The sequence below is a fragment of the Sciurus vulgaris genome, assembly GCF_902686455.1.
Source record: "Sciurus vulgaris genome assembly, chromosome: 2".
In the NCBI taxonomy this organism is placed as follows: domain Eukaryota; kingdom Metazoa; phylum Chordata; class Mammalia; order Rodentia; family Sciuridae; genus Sciurus; species Sciurus vulgaris.
This window is the reverse complement of record NC_136462.1, coordinates 111,120,125-111,141,691: the sequence shown is the minus strand read 5'-3', so window position 1 is coordinate 111,141,691 and position 21,567 is coordinate 111,120,125. Positions and strand designations below refer to the sequence as shown.

The 21,567-nt window shown below is 34.8% G+C and overlaps 1 protein-coding gene and 1 pseudogene across 11 annotated transcripts in view; one reads left to right on the top strand and one right to left on the bottom strand.

Annotated features, from left to right (window-relative positions):
* USP3 (ubiquitin specific peptidase 3) overlaps positions 1 to 21,567 on the bottom strand; it is a 96,732-nt gene that overhangs the window by 34,290 nt on the left and 40,875 nt on the right. For 9 of the 10 annotated variants that reach the window (XM_079125682.1, XM_079125678.1, XM_079125685.1 and 6 more), the window contains 4 exons: positions 5,961 to 6,044; positions 3,364 to 3,445; positions 1,588 to 1,670; positions 320 to 433 (listed from right to left, as the gene is read on the bottom strand). In XM_079125682.1, the coding sequence (XP_078981808.1) occupies positions 320 to 433; positions 1,588 to 1,670; positions 3,364 to 3,445; positions 5,961 to 6,044 (363 nt within the window). Of the gene's footprint in view, positions 1 to 319; positions 434 to 1,587; positions 1,671 to 3,363; positions 3,446 to 5,960; positions 6,045 to 8,783; positions 8,851 to 21,567 lie in introns of all 10 variants that reach the window. The other variant, XM_079125679.1, reaches the window with a different exon arrangement.
* Positions 8,861 to 13,107, top strand: LOC306652998 (small ubiquitin-related modifier 2-like; annotated as a pseudogene). Its single transcript has one exon. The product of its transcript is annotated as a small ubiquitin-related modifier 2-like (transcript).

Sequence of the window (21,567 nt, the reverse complement as noted above, 5' to 3'; positions counted from 1 at the left end):
TTCTCCCCTCTTCATATCAATTAGGAACTGATTGTATTGCCCTACAATTAGTCTGTTGGTTACAAATTAATTTTATTAGCCAAGAGAGGTTTACCCAACACTATCAGACAAATCAATTCACATAAACTAATGATATTCATGTTAGTCTACATCTAGAACTCTATTGCAGATATAGATGACAATTCTAGATACTTAAAATATAATTTTCACTATAGTTTTTTTAATGTGTCTATGAACTCAAATAATACAATAAAAATCACCAGTGAGAGTCATTTGTTTTGCTGCTCAGTGCCAGAAAGGACATATTTTGATAACTCACACATTGTTATCCCCTTGGCTCCTGGTGTGGTATGTTCGCCTTCCTGCTGTTTTCCCATTTCTTAACTCCACAGCGGGCAGTTCTTTGAAATAACAGCAAAACTGCTCAATGTTACTATTTTAAAAGGAAGGGAATAAAATGATTATTAAAAAAAAAAGACCAAAATTTAATAAGTCTGTAAAGGAAGTTCTATGAAGTCTAACTATGGATTTTGAAAGTGTAATCTTTCAATTAATTGTCTCATTTTAAGTTGTATTCAATATGAGCTCTTGTATTGAATTTCTTCATTAAAGTTCTTCATGCACTAAACAGTAGGGACAACTTTGTAGAAATGAACAAAGAACTTGAAATCTCTCTCCAAAAATATCCCCAATTTCCTTCCATCTATTGAGTGTCACCTTTACTCGCTTCAGGATGCTTGTTTCTAGGTATTTAATAATTTCCTTAAATAAAAATAAACCATGAAACCAACTATATTATCTAGATAGCATTATACAGAATCATAAGGAGAACTCAGTAATAACTATAATTTCTTCTTTGAGCAAGAATAAATAAGAAGAGAGGCAATACCTTCAAGGAAAGATTAAATATGGTTCTCCTTATTAGCAATTTGATTTGGGAAGATAATTTATTGTGGCATGTGCTGCATCTAACACTACACAATTTTCAAAATATTCTGCTAAGTTCAGCCTTGTTGGCTATTTCATTTTTATTACTTCTCTTATATTTTGAAGATCTTCTAAACTTGTGATCTTATGACCATGCTGGAGACATAACTAATGACTGAAATAAGCTCTCTGAACAAGGCTCCCCTGCAGTCTGCAAACTGGTCCACAGGTCAAATGTAGAGTGTTCACATATTACAGTGAGTTTTACATTTCTGAAAGGTTAAAAAAGAAAAGAGAAAAGTCTAGTAGAAGGGGAGAAAAAAATGAGAGAGACATGCACATGGCCTAAGGACTGAAACATTTATCATCTGCCATTCACAGAAAAAGTTTGCTAATCTCTTCTGTAGCCTATTCAGGAAAAAATGAGAATAACAGTTAACAGCTATTTAACTATCAAGTGCTGCTGTAAGACTTTTGACAATTATTTAATCTTCTCACTACCCTATGAGATAGGAACAATTATCCCCAATTTTACTGATGAGAAAATTAAGGCAAAGGCAGTTGAGTAATTTTCCCCAAGCCATTTAACTAGAGTTAGAAGCACATCCTTTGCTCTTAAATCTTTCATGCAAGATACCTAAGCCCTGACTATAATGTTACCTGAGTGACTGAAGGATGGCATTCATGAAACATGTGTTGCCCAAATTCCGAAGGCCTGTCGCACAAATGGTAGTGGTGCTTCCCTATAAAATAGAATAAGAGGCCATTAGTAATGCTGAGGGAAGGCAGACTTTCAAGTATCAAAGTTAAGCAAAAGCCTCTCCGTGAAACTCTAGTACCAGGCTAGTCTGGAAGTAGTCCTTTTTTGTCCAAAGAATATGTCAAACATACTCTTCTTGTTTTAGTCTCTACATGTATGGATATTTTTGAAGACTGTTCTGATCCTGGAGTTGTTCTAAATGGGAGTATTTTATTGGAAGATTATGAGAAAATAAGCATTAATATGTACCATGGAGTACACAATGCAAAAATAAACAGGAAAATAAAGTTTAAGACCTAATACTTATATAAGAGTCTATTAAAACTAATAGAAACTGAAAAAATTATATAAGCTCCAAGTATTTCTGTCCCTAAACCTGTAACTTGAAGCCATGCATAAATGACTACTACGTGTTTTCTTAGCAATGAACCTTAAAAAAAACAACTTCTCTTAAAAAGACTGAGGCTTGCTTTTCTCATTAGTTCTACAAATGCACCACAATGTTTGAATACTATCTTAGGAGGTAGATCTACCAATTCAATTCAAAGCATTTCTGCCCACTAATGCAAATGGCTATGAGAGCACTCTGTTTGTTCCAAAAAATCAAGGCTGTGTGTGTGTCCAAACACTGCTAGCATGACATCAAGGGTAGATGTAGGGCAAAAATACTGGTTGATTTAAAAAACATTTAGTGGGGCTGAGGTTGTGGCTCAGTGCTTGCCTAGCATGTGTGAGGCACTGGGTTCAATTCTCAGCACCACATATAAATAAATGATAAAGTAAAGGTGTATCGACAGCTAAAAAATTAAAAATAAAAAACATTTAATGATCTTTAATTTTTTTTTTTGGGGGGGGGGGGTTACCAGGGACTAAATCCAGGGGCGCTTAACCACTGAGCCACATCCCCAGCCCTTTTTTAATATTTTATTTAGAGACACAGTCTTGCTAAGTTGTTTAGGGCCTTGCTAAATTGCTGAGGCTGGCTTTGAACTTGCAATCCTCCTGCCTCATCCTCCAAGATGCTGGGATTATGGGTGTGTGCCACCACACCCAGCTTGATCTTTACATTTTGCAAATCTATTAATGGCTTGTATAACATTATAACAGATGGTTACCAGAAATTTTTTTTTTTTGTACTGGGGCTTGAACCCAGGGGCATTCTACCACTGAGCTACATCCCCACTTTTTTTATTTTGAGACAGGGTCTCACTAAATTGTGGAGGCTGGCTTCAGACTCGTGATCTTCCTGCCTCAGTCTCCCCAGTCAATGGGATTATAGGTGTATGGCACTGAGCCCAGCTGCATATTCTTCTATGGTAAAATTATTTTAAAGAAGTCCTAAGGAATAAAATTTGTAAAAGTTCAGACCCACAGAATTTGCACTAGTGACATTTACCATACGGAAGCAAGGATCCCATAGAAATAGAATAATAAGATGTATGAGCAGGCAATAAGAGCAACCTGTTTTCTACAAGAGGAACACAGTAAGGCACTGACAGATGGGGGACTCAGTGGAGTCAGATCAAAAATTATAAGTGGCAAATATTTTATAAAATATTCCAAATCTAAGGCACAGGTTAATAAAAATCCATAAGTAACAACATTAAATGTTAGATTTATAATAACAGTGACAAGATCTCAACTAACTCATATTTGAATAAGTTTTAATTACTTACATTTACTTTTAATAACTTGCTGTTTAGAGATGAATTTTCCAAAAGTTTTCTTTTCTTATGCCTGTCAGCTGTGAAAGCTGAACTATTAAAACACAAACAAACAGTCAAAAATACATTAATATATACATGCTACACAGCAGACTAAAGAATAAACTCAAGCTGCCCTCTGCATCTAGAGACATGGTGCCCTGCCTGACTGCTTAGCCATGCCATCAAGTGACCAGTCAGGCCCACTGATGTTTGAAATTAACTGAAGCATTCAACTTCCCTGGAAATTCTCACTGCTCCTCCAAAGTGAAGTAGGGCTGGATGCTGATCCCAGCAAAGCTGGTCAACTAGATGTAGTCTGTGAGACATGCCCTCCCTACTTCTACTCTTATCTACCTAATCAGTTGTGAAGCTTCAAAAATGAGAAGACCCATTCCTTACAATGAAAGGAAAACCCTGAAAACAGTTCATCTAAAATAATATTTTAATTTGAATAAAAGTATGTTTCACTCATATGCTTGATAGATGATATAATCTGAGTGTGGAGAATGATAAATTATAGGCATATATAAATTCATTTGATTTACCTATGCTATAAACAAATTCTACTTAGCTTAGAAATTCTTATTTTAAATTTCTCATCAAAATTTTTCTTGATGAAAGAGAAGTTTTGCTTAAAATTTATCAGAAAGTTATTCTTCAAAGGTCATTTTAAAGTTACTGGATATCAGTAGAACTAATCTGAAGGAAGTAAAAATTATAAACATAGACTTTTAAGTCTGCCAATTGTTTTCTACCTCCTAAAAGTACCAAGCTAATTCAATGTAAATATATAATTATTTTTCTTTCCATAATTAAAGTTAACAAAAGTTTAGAATTCAGTTTCAAGGTGGCTTTTCAAGTGTTCAACATCCACATGTGGCAAGTGGTTACCATATTAGAAAAGGAAGATCACAGAATGCTTATATCATTGCAGGAAGTTCTACTGGACAGTACTGCCTCAGAGGATATATGTATAGGATAAACACAAATATAATCACAGTTTTTAGATTCCACTATAAATTAAAGGCCATGTTTGCAAAACATAAAAATAAATTTAGGTGCTGTTTTTCTCAACATAGGAAAAGGATTGCAAAGTATATTTCTCAGTGGGGCCAAGCAGAAGTAGGTACAAGATGGCTGTGACATCTTTTATCTATGGAAACAAAGTATTTCCTAACTGTATGGATACACATGTTCTGGAAGGCCCTATTTTCCCTTTGACTTAATTCTGATTTACTTTGGACTGAGGTGGCAGTCTTGTCTTAGAGAAAACTGTAAGTAGCAGAGAAAACATTCTGGCAGCTATCCACTTTTATACCGAGCATATATAAGGTCTTTACAACAACATTATCACACCAAGGTTGACTCTAATTACTTCCGCAATCTCCTACTTCATAATTTGTGAGCAATTTCAGAAAAAATTAAAATATTTTGGATTTCTATCTGACCTGTGTTTCTAATCCTACATAGGCTCATGATGCTTAGTTCAAATTAAAAGAGGAAAACCAAAAAGGAGCCAAAAGATGACAAACCCAAAGTGACTGAATTATTTTAGAATCTTCCTTATAAGCTTTACAATCATTTAAGGAAATAAAACATAAGTAAAGACTTTGGTCAACAAATACTATATAGTGTTGTCCTGAAAGAAGTTAGGTTATTTCCCTTTCAGTACATATTCTGAAATAGTCTACTGACTCTACATTTAAGTTTGACTCTACATTTAAGTTTGCCAAGGGACCCCTGCTTTGGGCATATTTTCATAATGCCTTCTACACACCAACTGCCAAAATAAATAAAATGGCACCTGATGATTTGGGGTGATTTATACAGATTTCACTTGAGTCAGCAGTCATTCTAGGCCATGCTTCTATCCACTGTAGCTTCAAAGGCATTGCTATTTGGGTTTCTATTTATCACTTCAATTTTGGGTCCAGCAAGTTTTATCTGAATAAGCATTTGGCTGTAGCAAGAAAAGACTATTCACATAAATTCTTCAATTTCTTTATGATCACAAAGCATGCACAGTTCTTAGTAATTTCAAATAGGTAATGCAATTACCCCTAACAAAAAAGGAAAAGATGAAACTAGAATCCTGCGCTACTATACAGATGCAAAGTATACAATGATATTTAAATCTAATTTCTCTAAAAATAAAGCATAAATCCTAGTCTTCCTAAGATCTCATAATACTTTTGACATATTTCCTAATACCATAGATAACTCTATAATGATCTTATATTGTTTTCTGCCCTCTCCTTGCACTCCCCAAACTCTCTTTGCAAGTAAATTGAGATTACAAACTGGTGGGCTATAACAACAAATAAACCAAACAAACAAACAAAAAAAAAACAGGGTTTTGGGCCCTTAGATACTGTTTATGGTAAACAGTATATGAAATACGAGCAAAGTTTCAGATAACCAAACCCAAAGCACAGTCTGTCAATATTTTAATTACAATAAAATCATAATGAAGTTATGGAACTCACAGACAAAAATTCCATTCAAAATGCTAAAAGACCCCTTAACCCTGCTATATCCCTTTTTCTTTCCCAAGAGCTAATACTTACTTTTCCAGGTTCTGTAAGTGTTCTCTGACTTTCTGTACCAGTCCCAGCTTGGTGTCATTAACCACAAAATCATCACAGCGATAACTGCAAGGAAAATATTAATCAATGTGTATATAAAGAGCTTGAGGAAACCACAGTAATGAAATCACTAAAAGGCCTGGTTGTTGCCAAGATCACAAGGCTCTGCAGGCAGTTACTGTTGGTGATAAGTTTAAAGAGGACCTGGAATACACAATGGAATGTTTTTAAGAGTCTTTTTTTTTAAAAGCCACGTAGGCAATGAGCACTAGCTTCTTTTCAGGTTTTTATTTAAAAGCTCTTCAGTTCCTCCTTTGGAAATGAAATGAGCTGCTACATGTGTTACATTCTTCTTGGTAGTGCATAATACATGGAAAGGGGAATAAAAGCACCAATTCATGAAGCCTTAAGCCTAAAGCTTTAAGGTGACACTTTTCAACCCAAATTAATGAGAAATTTGGGGGAGAAGAGATATAAGTGAGAAGCAGGTAAAAGATAATTTAACTTGTAGGGATATATAAACAGAAAAACTAAAAGTTGGTTATTTTAAACATAATTAAAATAAATAGAATTCAGATGAGTTACAAAGAAGGAATTTTTCATTCTGAGGCACTAGAAAACAAAAGTATGAACACAGGCTACATCTTTCAGGAAATTGCAAAGTTCTTTGAAGAAAAATGTTTAGGGTGCTTTTAAAAATTGACACTTTTAGCAAGTCAATAAGCACATAATATGAAGAATCACATATAATTAACTGCATTAGCATTCAATTTTTTTCTGGAATAAGGCCAATTTTAACAAAAACAACTTATAGGCTGGCACTAAGACTTTTTTTAAATATGCAGTTCTGTATAAAAGCACTTGTTATAACTACTATAGGATAAGAAAATGACACCACTATTCTGAGCAAACAAAACTTTGAAAGCATAGCAATTAGTAAAAATTAGTCATCTCTAACCAAATCCAAGAAAACATCTCATTTATCTGAAACCAATCTATAAAAATTCAAAAAATAAAAAAGAGAGAAGTATGTAGGAAATAGTGATTTTAAAAACTACACACAAAACCATGGCCTGTGACTTTCATTGAGAGGAGTGGAATTTTTAAGTGAATACTTTTGAAAACTTTAACTATAATGTTACCTTTGTAATTATTTAACATGTACTCTCATTAACTGACCATTCATGCTGTCAATCAGGATTTCTCTAACACATTCTCAAGTTCCCAGGGTCAATTCCCAACATTTCCTCAAATAGCAAAATCAACCTTTTATATCCTGGACCATCTTTCTTTGACCAAAGTACCCCTGGAAGGAGACAAATTTTTCATTGGTTTTATGACAAATACATAAAGGTATTAAATTAGTGAAAAGGTTTGATTCTTTGCTCCTCTGAGCATAAATGAGGGTAAGGACTACTTTGTGAATCTGGGCTTAAGACACATGGTACTTAAATGAACCTTGTGTATTCACTGCAGAATGAAATTGCATTGTTATTCTACTTTAATTCCTGTTTACATTTTTGTTTTATGTTTCCATAAATTTATGCATGTACTTTGGATAAAACAATATTCAGTGTTCAAAACAAACCCACTCCAAATGCTAGTGTTCACCTGGGAAATGAAGTCTAAGTGCAAATTCAGATATTTTTTCTGTATTAATAGGATGCTATTATATGTAATGAAAAGCAAACCCCTAAGTCCTACAAAAAAGTGGTGCTTAGTTTAAAGGAACAAATTATTTAAAATTAAATACCTGATTATTTCATAAAGTATTTTGGTGGTATGATAGGTATTCAGCCTAGGATATATAATTACATTTGTTGAAGTAGCATTTTAACATATTAAGATATTAGACTTATTTATGATCTGGCTCTGTTCTTAACTAATGTGACTCAAATGGGTCAAGCTGCTTCATCTATCTAGATGAACTGGTCAGTTTTCATCATTGAAGTGAGTAGGCTGCTCTGGATTATAGAATTGCCCTAATGCAACTAGTGCCAACTGAGGAAATGCATTAATTTTTAAAGATTTTAAAAATTTTGCTTAATAACTGAATGAGCACAAAACCTTTCTCTATGAAACATAGCTGTACCATATGATAGAACTGTATTGTGCTTTCATTATTACTTTGTGCAAAATGTATGGCAGTGTACAAATTATGTGAATGTGACATTCCAGCATTACACAAGAGAACAGCATGAATCTAGTGTCAACAAAATGATTTAGTTCATATGGTTTTTCTATGTAACAATGTACTGCTATAATTTTACCTCAATATTTTATGCAGACTACATGAGTGTACAGTGACACCTGTAAATCATAATTGGAAATTAAATTGAAATGCTTAATTTTCTTATAGCTCAAAAATTAAGAATGAAAGCGGGGCACAGTGGCACCCACCTGTAAGCCCAGCATCTCAGGAGACTGAGGCAGGAGGATCCCAGTTCAAGGCTAGTCTGGGAAACTTAGTGAATTCTGTCTCAAAACAAAACATAGAAATGATCGGGGACATAGCTCAACAGTATAGCACCTCTGGATTTAATCCCCATACTGCAAAAAGGAAAATAATTTGGAATGAAAAAATTTTTAATTTTCAAATGAAGGCATACCACTGAGAAAATCAAATAGATGAAGAAAAAAAAAAAAGAAGGTATATCATAGGTTTAACTAAGAATGGTAATTGCAATTTCCTAAAACAAAGCAAAATTAAAAAACTGTTTAATTTAGGAAAAGTTTTAAGATAATAAAATGAGATAGTATTAAAGAGAAAATTGCAAATGCATTTTAATGTAATAAAAAAATTACCTCAGGCTGGGGTTGTACCTCATTGGTAGAGCACTTGCCTAGCATTTGTGAGACACTGGATTTGATCCTCAGCACCACATATAAGAAAATAAATAAAATAAAGGACTATCAACAACTATAACTACAAAATATTTTTTAAAATTGCCTCTCAGAGAGTAACTGAGGAAATTAGTCACATTAAAGTGAGAAATTAGATGTATAACAAAAACACATATTAATGATTTTTAAAGTATTTGAACTTGTACCTTTGGTCAACTATAAAATGGCTTGGCTCTTGCTCAAGAAATAAAAATGATTTGTAGAGAGATAAATTATTATTTCCATTTAAAAATTATGAGGAAAGCTTAAAAGGGATATTTTACAAGAAAAGAAAAATCTTCAGTTGACCCACCAAGCAACTGTCAGTGAATAAAAGTCCTTCTAACAATACTGAAGATAAATCAAGTCAATATTTGAAAAAAATGCAAGTAGTTTTATTTTTTAACTTTAAATGAGTCTTTATAAGACATGACACACTGCCTAATTAATACTTCAGGTACGTTGTGTCAAAAATGACTTCCAAATTTACAAAGGAATGAATGTTTGCAACTTTTAAAAAATTGGTCTCACGTATTTTTTAACCTTTTGCATTTGTCACTTTCAGCAAAATATGAAAAGGTTTCTATCAAGACACTGTTCAATGAAAACTTTGTGGACTTATTGGAAGTATTTATTTTCTTATTTGGTTATACCATCTGACACATACTGCAAATATTTGTGCTCTGAGGCAGTGATTAAAATTATTCCACATATATGTTCGAATGCTATGAATCATCATGTGTTTATGGAACTGTTAAGATGAATAGAAAAAAAAATGAATTTAATGCCAATGTTGGCTGCTTGAGTTTTGCCTGAGTTGTTGGGAAGAGTTTTACAAAGACTTACTATGCCTTTTTTTTTTTGGTAGTAGGGATTGAACCCAAGGACAATTAACCACTGAGTCACATCCCTGGTCCCTTTTAATTTTATATTTGTAGACAGGGTCTCACTAATTAGGTTAGGGCCTTGCTAAATAGCTGAGGCTGGTCTTGAACTTTTGATCCTCCTGCCTCAACTCCTAAATCGCTGGGATCACAGGCATATACCATGGCACCTGGCAAGACTTACTATATTCAAACCTAATTCCAAATTTTCTTGAAATGAAAGAAATGCTTGCCATTAGTCAAGACTCAGAGTAAAACCAGGAAAAGATTTTTAGAAATCTGAGTGCAATCTACATTTTTTTCTTTTATATCATATCACAATGCATATGAATGAGCTAAATTTGAAGATTCAAGGAGAGAATAGCTTATTTGTGACCTAGCTCATGACAGGTGTAAGAATTTGTGTTAAAACTGAAACTTTCCATAGTATAAATCAATAACAATTTCACATATTTTTCAACATGAATAAATGTGCAGATTTTAATTATGACAGACTGCATGGCATAAACTGACTGCAAAACCTACAAGAAAAATAAGAAGACTACTTTGCTGATAGATTTGTAGTGTATACAATAATACTTCTTTGTATTTCACATGATAATATGGAGTTATCACAAAAGTTAATGGATTTACTTGGGCAGATGTTTTGAAACCAATATATTTTTGCTTCCAAATAAAACCAAATGTTGTTCTTATGAGATAGCTTTTTCAACAAAGATGCAAATATTAGAGACAAAATTTTTTTTACTCCATTCATTGGAAGACTTTTAATAATATTTGGAATAGCATGAATTCACTTTTTAACTGAAATTTTTGTGAACCTAAATACAAATGAAATATTTCTGATGAAAACTCAGCCTTTCAATTAAGATGTACTGTAAACCTAAAACTACTTTGGATTTCAAACTATTTCTAATAATTTTTTTATTGATTACATGTTTACATGGTAATATTCTGGATACAAAGTTAAATAACTAATTCTACCTGTTTTTTTTTTTTCTAACATGGCAACTAGAAAATTTTAAACTACACATGAATTGCATTATTTCTGAATATTCACAAGTAAAATGAAAATCTAGGTCAGCTAAGACACTACCTGTGCTAAAATTCTGTACTATTTCCCAATATCATAAAGGGACAACTAATGTAATTTTATTGAACTATAAAAACTAAATTTTATTTTGTCTGGATTTGTTGTCACTGGCTTTAAAACACTTCAAAGTTTTTACAACTGTCTTTGTTTCTCAAGAGTCAATTTTAAGCACTATTTTAGTCACTAAGAGAGATACTTACTTTATAGGATATAACTTCTCTGTTGTCTGAATTCACCGTGCTATTCAAGTGGCTCATTATTTATTATTTAAGAAAAACAACTGCTTCCATGGCTCAAAACTTCTAAGAATATCTTTCATGAGGTGGAGAATCCATAAATACTAGTTTCCTTCCTCTGTATTACCAAAAACCTCACAGCACACTCCCCCTCTCTACTTGCCACATTCCCTTTTTGGTATCTTCTTCCCTGGCCCAAAACAAAAAGGAAAAAGAAAAGGTGGCAATGGTGAGAAATAAGTGAAAATTTAAATGATGTCTGGTTGTGATTAAACTAAGTTAATTTCAGGTAAAGGTTAACTTTACCTGAGATTATTGCTTTCTAACTGGAAACTATCCCAACTAATTAATACTGATGTTAAAAAGTCCCCTGGCAAGGCTGAGGCAGGAGGATCAAAAATTCAAAGCCAGGCTCAACAACTTAGCAAAACCCTTTCTCAAAAAAAAAAAAAAAAAAGTCCCCAGGCAAGCAGGCACTTGAGTAAATCAATTCCTGCTTTTACTACAATTGTATTGAAGCTATTTGATCAAAATTTTAATTAATCACTCTTAATTTTCTCTTCAAGAGGATTATAACAAGTACAAAAAAAGTACATAACTTATAGGTGTGTTTCAAAATATAGTGCACCGGTCCTAACTTGGTATCCATTTCTCATTTTAAAAATAAAAGTTATAGCTTGCCTGGCATGCATGAGGACCTGGGTTCAAGTCCCCAGCACCAAAAAATAAAAAAATAAAAAAAACAAAATGAAAGTTATAAATATGGCTAAATACCCTAGGTGAAAATACATGTTTCACAAACTACAGCTGAAATGGTGTTGCAAAAAGTTCTATTTATTTTTTGTCTTGTTTTGCTTGGGGGGGTATTTCTGGTTTTTGTTTGTTTGTTTTTAATAACTATGAATTGAACCCAAGGATGCTCTACCACTGAGCTACATCACCAGCCCTTTTATTTTCTGAGACAGGGTCTTGCCAAGTTGCCAAGGCTGGCCTAGAACAGACTCCTCCTGCCTCAGCCTCCCAAGTAACTAGGATTACAGGTGATGCTCAGTTCCTCCTTACTTCTTAATAACAGGCACTAAGTTGTAACAGGACAAAGTGGGGCAGGATTCAGATAATTAGATTAGTCTTTGCCAGGAGAAGAAGCCTGAGGTTCAGGATCTCTTCATATATACAGGACTTCACATGTGAAATAAACGTTAAGTCAGGGACTACCTATGTCATTCAATCGACTTTTAGGTTATGAAGTTTACACCTGAAAGTTCAATCTAGTGACTTTAGGTTACTCTCCAAGTAAAGATGAGCTCTACTTCTAACAGACTACTTATCAGAAAAGGAGAAAGGTTCATTTCTATATTTAATAAAATAGAAATTAAGAAAAATCTAAATTGAACATTAAAAAGAAAAAATCAGCGTGTGCCCTCTCCCTCATCCACTGCCCCCGCCTCCTTCTTCTGCCACTTCTGGAGCTGCCTGTATGCTTGCTCCATGTGGACCTGAAATCTCTTTTGTGAAGAGGCAGCTGAAGAGACTCTGGTGCTCACCATGATCAATGAAAAGCTCAAGGAAGAAGTAAGACTGAGAACAACAATCATATTAACCTGAAGATGGCTGGGCAGGATGGTTCTATGGTGCCGTTTAAGATTAAGAGGCATACACTACTTAGTAAACTAATGAAAGCCTATTGTGAACGACAGGGTTTTGTCAATGAGGCTGATCAGATTCCGATTTGATGAGCAGCCAATTAATGAAACCAGACACACCTGTACAGTTGGAAATGGAGGATGAAGATACAGTTGATGTGTTCTAGCAGCAGACTGGAGGTGTCCACTAAAAAGGGAAACTTTTACTATTTTACTCCAGAACTCTGTTCTTACAGACCAAGAATACATTCTCAATTAGAAAACTGCAATTTGGTTCCACCACATCCTGACAACTACAGTATAGTTTTCTCTATTCATTCATTTTCCCTTTCCTCATTCCTTTATTGCACATAAAGTAACTGGTATATGTGCACAAGCATATTGCACTTTTTTTTATTTAAACAAATGGGATACATGTTTTTTCTCTATTTGTACATGGAGTCAAGGCATACAATTTGTGTAATCATAAATTTACATAAGGCAATGGTGTTTGATTCATTGTTATTTTTTCCCTTCCCCCACCCCTCCCACCCCTCTTTTCTGTCTATACAGTCCTTCCTTCCTCCATTCTTACCACCCTCATCCCTAACCCTAAACCTAACCCTAACGCTAACCCCTCCTACCCCCCATTATATGTCCTCATCTGCTTATCAGCAAGATCATTTGTCCTTTAGTTTTCTGAGATTGGCTTATCTCACTTAGCATGATATTCTCCAATTTCATCCATTTGCCTGCAAATGCCATAATTTTATCATTCTTCATGGCAGAGTAATATTCCATTATATATATATATATATATATATATATATATATATATATATATATATATATGCCACAGTTTCTTTATCCATTCATCAACTGAAGGGCATCTAGGTTGGTTCCACAATCTGGCTATGGTGAATTGAGCAGCTATGAACATTGATGTGGCTGTATCTCTGTAGTATGCTGATTTTAAGTCCTTTGGGTATAGGCCAAGGAGTGGGATAGCTGGGTCAAATGGTGGTTCCATTCCAAGCTTTCTGAGGAATCTCCATACTGCTTTCCAGAGTGGCTGCACTAATTTGCAACCCCACCAGCAATGTATGAGTGTACCTTTTTCCCCACATCCTCACCAACATCTATTGTTGCTTGTGTTCTTGATAATCGCCATTCTAATTGGGGTGAGATGAAGTCTTAGGGTAGTTTTGATTTGCATTTCTCTTATTACTAGAGATGTTGAACATTTTTTCATATATCTGTTGATTGCTTGTACATCTTCTTCTGTGAAGTGTCTGTTCACTTCCTTAGCCCATTTGTTGATTGGATTATTTGTATTCTTGGTGTAGAGTTTTTTGAGTTCCTTATATATTCTGGAAATTAGCGCTCTATCTGAAGGATGAGTGGCAAAGATATTCTCCCACTCTGTAGGCTCTCTCTTCACATTACTGATAGTTTCCTTTGCTGAGAGAAAGCTCTTTAGTTTGAATCTATCCCAGTGGTTGATTCTTGCTTTTATTTCTTGTGCTATGGGAGTCCTGTTAAGGAAGTCTGATCCTAAGCCAACAAGTTGAAGGTTTGGACCTACTTTTTCTTCTATAAGATGTAAGGTCTCTGGTCTGATTCCATTGTGAGTTGAGTTTTGTGCAAGGTGAGAGATAGGGGTTTAATTTCATTCTGTTGCATATGGTTTTCCAGTTTTCCCAGCACCATTTGTTGAAGAGGCTATCTTTTCTCCATTGCATATTTTTGGCACCTTTGTCTAGTATGAGAAAATTGTATTTATTTGGGTTTGTGTCCATGTCCTCTATTCTGTACCATTGATCTACCTGTATATTTTGGTACCAATACCATGCCGTTTTTGTTACTATTGCTTTGTAATAGAGTTGAAGATCTGGTATTGCGATACCCGCTGCTTCACTCTTTCTACTGAGGATTGCTTTAGCTATTCTGGGTTTTTTTATTCTTCCAGATGAATTTCATAATTGCTTGCTCTATTTCTGTAAGGTACATCATTGGGATTTTAATTGGTATTGCATTGAATCTGTATAGCACTTTAGGTAGTATGGCCATTTTGACAATATTAATTCTGCCTATCCAAGAACATGGGAGATCTTTCCATCTTCTAAGGTCTTCCTTAATTTCTTTCTTCAATGTTTTGTAGTTTTCATCGTAGAGATCTTTTACCTCTTTGGTTAGATGGATGCCCAAGTATTTTATTTTATTTTTTTTTTTTGAGGCTATTGCAAATGGAGTTGTTTTCCTTATTTCTCTTTCTAAAGATTCATCACTTGCATATAAAAATGTGTTGGATTTATGAGCATTGATCTTGTAACCTGCTACTTTACTGAATTCACTTATGAGTTCTAAGAGTTTTCTGGTGGAATTTCCAGTTTCCTCTAAATATATAATCATGTCATCAGCAAACGGGATAGTTTGAGTTCTTCTTTTCCAATTCGTATCCCTTTAATTTCTTTGGTTTGTCTAATTGCTCTGGCTAGAATCTCAAGAACGATGTTGAATAGAAGTGGTGAAAGAGGGAATCCCTGCCTTGTTCCAGTTTTTAGGGGGAATGCTTTCAGTTTTTCACCATTTAGAATGATATTGGCCATGGGCTTAGCGTAGATGGCCTTTACAATGTTAAGGAATGTTCCTACTACCCCAATTTTCTCTAGTGGTTTAAGCATAAAGGGATGCTGTATTTTATCGAATGCTTTTTCTGTATCTATTGAAATAATCATGGGATTCTTAACTTTTAGTCTGTTGATATGGTGAATGACATTTATTGATTTCCGGATGTTGAACCAACATTGCATCCCTGGGATAAAACCCACTTGATTGTGGTGCACTATCTTTTTAAATATATTTTTGTATGCGATTTGCTAAAATTTTGTTGAGAATTTTTGCATTGATGTTCATTAAGGATATTGGTCTGAAATTTTCTTTCCTCGGTGTGTCTCTCTCTGGTTTAGGTATCAGGGTGATATTGGCTTCATGGAATGAGTTTGGGAGGGTTCCCTCCTCTTCTATTTCATGGAATACTTTGAGGAGTATTGGAATGAGCTCTTCTTTAAAGGTTTTGTAGAACTCGGCTGAGAACCCATCTGTCCTGGACTTTTCTTTGTTGGTAGGCTTTTGATGACCTCTTCTATTTCATTGCTTGAAATTGATTTATTTAAGTTGTGTATGTCTTCCTCGTTCAGTTTAGGTAATTCATATGTCTCTAGAAACTTGTTGTCTTCGAGGTTTTCTGTTTTGTTGGAGTATAGATTTTCAAAATAGCTTCTAATTATGTTTTGTATTTCACTCATGCCTGTTGTGATATTTCCTTGTTCATTCCGAATTTTAGTAATTTGAGTTTTCTCCCTCTTTCTCTTTGTTAGTGTGGCTAAGGGTTTATCAATTTTGTTTATTTTTTCGAAGAACCAACTATTTATTTTGTTAATTTTTCTGATTGTTTCTTTTGTTTCAATTTCATTGATTTCGGCTCTGATTTTAACTATTTCCTGTCTTTTACTACTTTTGGTGTTGGTCTGCTCTTCTTTTTCTAGGGCTTTGAGCTGTAATGTTAAGTCGTTTATTTGTTGATTTCTACTTCTTTTGTTGAATGCGCCCCATGAAATAAATCTTCCTCTAAGTACTGCTTTCATAGTGTCCCAGAGATTTTGATATGATGTGTCTTTGTTCTCATTTACTTCTAAGAATTTTTTAATTTCCCTCCTGATGTCTTCTGTTATCCATTCATCATATAATAGTGTATTATTTAATCTCCAGGTATTAGAGAAGTTTCTGTTTTTTATTCTGTCATTTATTTCTAATTTCAATCCATTATGATCTGATAGAGTACAAGGTAGTATCTCTATCTTCTTGTATTTGCTAACAGTGGCTTTGTGGCATAAAACATGGTCTATTTTAGAGAAGGATCCATGTGCTGCTGAGAAGAAAGTGTATTCGTTCTTTGTTGGATGGTATATTCTATATAAGTCGGTTAAGTCTAAATTGTTGATTGTGTTATTAAGATATATGGTTTCTTTATTCAATTTTTGTTTGGAAGATCTATCCAGTGGTGAGAGAGGTGTGTTAAAATCGCCTAGTATTATTGTGTTGTGGTCTATTTGATTTCTGGAATTGAGAAGGATTTGTTTGACGTACATGGATGAGCCAATGTTCGGGGCATAGATATTTATGATTGTTATGTCTTGCTGATTTATGCTTCCCTTAAGCAGTATGTAATGTCCTTTATCCCTTCTGACTAGTTTTGGCTTGAAGTCCACATTATCTGAAATGAGGATGGATACTCCAGCTTTTTTGCTGTGTCCATGTGCATGGTATTTTTTTTCCATCCTTTCACCTTTAGTCTATGGGTATCTCTTTCTATGAGATGAGTCTCTTGCAGGCAGCATATTGTTGGATTTTTCTTTTTAATCCAATCTGCTAGTCTATGTCTTTTGATTGATGAGTTCAGGCCATTAACATTCAGGGTTATTATTGTGATATGATTTGTGTTCCCAGTCATTTGACTCATTTTTGTTTTTTGACATGATTTGGTTTCCCCTTTATTTGGCTATTCCTTTAGGCTAGTTCCTCCCGATGCTGATTTGCATCGTTGTTTTTCATCTCTTCCTCATGGAATATTTTGCTGAGAATGTTCTGTAATGCGGCTTTCTTTTTGTAAATTCCTTTAGCTTTTGTTTATCATTGAAGGATCTTATTTCATCGTCAAATCTGAAAGTAAGTTTTGCTGGATATAAGATTCTTGATTGGCATCTGTTTTCTTTCAGGGCTTGGTAAATGTTGTTCCAGGCCCTTTAGCTTTTAGGGTCTGGGTTGAAAAATCTGCTGATACTCTTATTGATTTCCCCCTGAATGTAATTTGATTCTTCTCTCTCATGGCCTTTCAAATTGTCTTTATTTTGTATGTTAGGTATTTTCATAATAATGTGCCTTGGTGTGGGTCTGTTGTAATTTTGTATCTTTGGAGTCCTATAAGCCTCCTGTACTTGGTTTTCCATTTCATTCTTCAGATTTGGGAAATTTTCTGATATTATTTCATTGAATAGATTGTTCATTCCTTTGGTTTGTTTCTCTAAGCCTTCCTCAATCCCAATAATTCTTAAATTTGGCCTTTTCATGATATCCCATAATTCTTGGAGATTCTGTTCATGATTTCTTACCATCTTCTCTGTTTGGTCAACTTTGTTTTCAAGATTAAATATTTTGTCTTCAATATCTGAGGTTCTGTCTTCCAGGTGTTCTATCCTATTGGGTTATGCTTTCTATGGAGTTTTTAACTTGGTTTATTGTTTCCTTCATTTCAAGGATTTCTGTTTGTTTTTTTTTTTTTCAGTATCTCTAACTCTTTATTGAAATGATCTCTTGCTTCCTGTATTTGCTCTTTTACTGTTGATTGGTGCGATCATTTAATGCCTGCATTTGCTCTTTCATCTCCTCCTTCAATGCCTGCATTTGCTCTTTCATCTCATTGTTTGCTTACCTGATTGTTTTAATTATGTACATTCTGAACTCCCTTTCTGACATTTCTTCTGCTGTGCTGTCATTGGGTTTTATTGATATAGTATCTAGGTTTGTTTGGGACATTTTCTTCCCTTGTTTTCTCATATTGGTCAGATGTCAGTAGGACTCTGTGATATTGCAGATTTCTTCTATTGGCTTATAGCGTCCCTGTAGATTTCCAGTGTATCACCTTCCTGCCTTCAGTAGCCTGAAGTCGTAGAGTAACTTGATAATGCAGTGCTTGTGAAGAAAGCTGCCCCTAGCCCGCTACTGGTTCCAGGGCTTGGAGCTGGCTCTGTGTGGAAAGGCTCTCACTGGGGGCCTGCTCCGAGAAACTGGCCGTGTGGGAGGAGTGCGCAGGGCTGCCTGGGGAAGACTCTAGCTGCCCTGCCCTACTCTGATAAGCTGCCTCTAACCGGGCCTGCCACCCAGCCCGAGCTTCACTGGGTGGGGGAGACTCGCCCCGTGGCTCTGTTTTAGTTTGAGTCTCTCAATGCCTCCCCTTCTTGAATCCTGGGTTCTGGAGCGACTGGAGATGCAGTCACCCTTTAGTCCGCCATCTTGGATCGCCCTGTGGAAAAAGCCTGTGCCGGAGGGGGCAGGGTCACCTGGAGAGGTCTCTGGCTGCCCTGCCCTGGTCCCAGAGGCTGCTTGCAGGTTGGAGGTCTCCGCTGGTTTGGGGACTTGTGGCTGGCTCTGTGTAGAAAGGCTCTCACTGGGCTGTCTGCTCCGAGAAGCTAGCCTAGAAAGGCTGCTTGGGGAAGTCCCTGGCTGCCCTGTCCTGGTCCCTGAAGCTCCCTGGGGGCTGGAGCTTGCCGCGCTGGCTCAGGCCATATTGCACTTTTAAAAAAACTAAATGGCCAATGGTATGTTTTGATTAACATTAAATGGAGATGGGATGGGGAAAAATACTGGTTCTGTGAAACTATCCCCCTTTCTCCATTAGTGGCATGCTCTTTCTGCTCTTTATATTCCAGTAAATTATTTTGCTTTCACTGTTTTTAACAAAAAACAAAACAAAAAACCTGAATGACATAAAAATCCTTGTATACCTTGTTCGAATGAAGAATTTCAATGTTCTTCATTTATCATTGGATGATTTAACTTTTTTGTATGTAGCTGTTACATGTAGGGCAATTTGTGTTTAAGTAGGGGTAAATTACTCTTAAAAAAAAAAAAAAAAAAGATTCCTGGATCATTTTCCCTTCAACTCAAGCATCTTGTTGTTTAAATAAACTTCTTGTTTAAGAAGAAAAAATAGTATTTAGAAGTCATAATAGACAACATACTGGAGATGTCAGATTAGGTAATAAGGTAAAAAAAATAAAAAAGGAAAAATAAAAAGAATTATCATCTTTGCTTCTAACACTTGTGAAAGCAACATTATCATCTATGGCTAAGTAAAGATTATTCTCAAATACAAATTCCTTGGACCAAATATGATCTTAAAATAGTTTTACATTTCTTTTAGCTAATAGTTAATAAATTAAATGTACAATATGGATCACATGCATGCTGCTATTAAGAACAGAATAATTACAAATGATTTTACTATCATGTAGTCAATCGATATCAAATGGCAGGTAATTTTCCATATCAAACACAAGTTGTAATTATAATTATATAATTAGAGAGGTAGAAAATGGATAAAAATCACATCTTATTTCAAATGATGTTTGTTCTGATAAACGGCAAAAATGAAGCTTAATTTTTTCATTATGTTTATTCTTTTTGCTTTATTTGATTTAATGTTATTAGTGAGTTCATCTAACTAAGCATATACAAACTGCTAAATGCTCAAAGTGAACACAGAGTGAGGACAACACATGTAAAATTGGTTCAGGAGACTGTTTAGTTCATTGCAAATAATCATCAAATCTATAGACCACTGGCAGCAGGTATGTTAACTATTTGTCAAAGCTTTTATTCCCTCAAATAATAACCTTTAATAAAATGTGTTTTCTTCCCATAGTGTCAGGTCATTATTTTGGAGATCCATGCACTAAACACTAGGTCTCTGGCACATGGCAGGTTCTCAATGAATATTCAAGTGTACTTGTGCGTGTATATATTTGCTTCCTACTTTTGTTTAATACATTTCTAAATCCAGTTGATAGTTTTTGTCATTTTGTTTCTTTTGTTTGGTCATTTGGATTTTTGAACTGAATACTGCTAACAAAAATGAACCTACTAGTGCTTGTATACTTATCACCTATCAACTTTCCAGAATTTCTTATTAATTCTAGTTGCTGTTTTCTACTAGAGTCTGAGGAAGTTTTCTGGGGATTCAAGCATATAATTTGAAAATGGAAATATGTTTGTTTCCAATATGTATATGAATTATTTCAATTACTATCTTACAATGGCTAGAACTGCCAAGACATTGTTTAATAAATGACAATCACATCTATCATGAAAGGAAGTATTTGTTTTATTTCTGATATAATGGAAATGGTTTTAGCATTTCATGATTTAGTATATGATCTTTGCTTTCTGTTTTTTGTGGGGGGGGGTGTGAAAGTTTTTGCTTCTAATGATTTAACAATCTAGGGTTTCCTTTTCTTTGTATGGAGAGAGTACTAGGGATTGCATCCAAAGGCACTTTACTACTGAGTTCCATCCCTAGCCCTTTTTAATTTTTTGAGACAAAGTCTCACTTAGTTGCTTAGGGACACTATCACGGAGCTACACCCCTGGCTCTTTTTCATTGCTGCTGTACTGGGGATTGAAACCAGGTGTACTTATTAACCAATGAGCCATATCTCCAGTCCTTTTTTTCTTTTTTGAGACAGGGTCTTGCTAAGTTGCTTAAGGTAGGGTTTTACTAAGTTTCTGAGACTGGCCTCAAACTTGGAATCCTGCCTCAGTTTCCTGAGTCACTGGGTTTACCCTCATATGCTACCACACCCAGACTAGGGTTTCCTTTAATAATAAATATGCTGATAGTCTTTAGGTGAAATTAACTCTATTTGGTAAGGACATACCTTTTTTTTGATATTGATATACTTTAATAGGTTAGATATTTGTTTGTTTGTTTGTTTGTTTTGGCAGTCTGTAGAATTGAACCCTAGCAGCATTCTATCACTGAGCTATATCCCCACCTCTTTTTATTTTGAGACAGGGTCTCACTAAGGTGCCAAGGCTGGCCTTGAACTTGTCATCTTTCTGCCTAGTCTCCTGACTCACTGGGATTATAAGTGTGTACCACCACATCTGGTTAGATTTGCTTTTAAGTTATAGTTATTTGCAATTATTTTAAATAGTGAAATTGGCATATTTCCATTGTTTTGAGTTTCTATCAGATTTCTGGCTTAAGGTTTTCAAAGTTTCACAACATTAATGTACTTAATCTTAAATTTT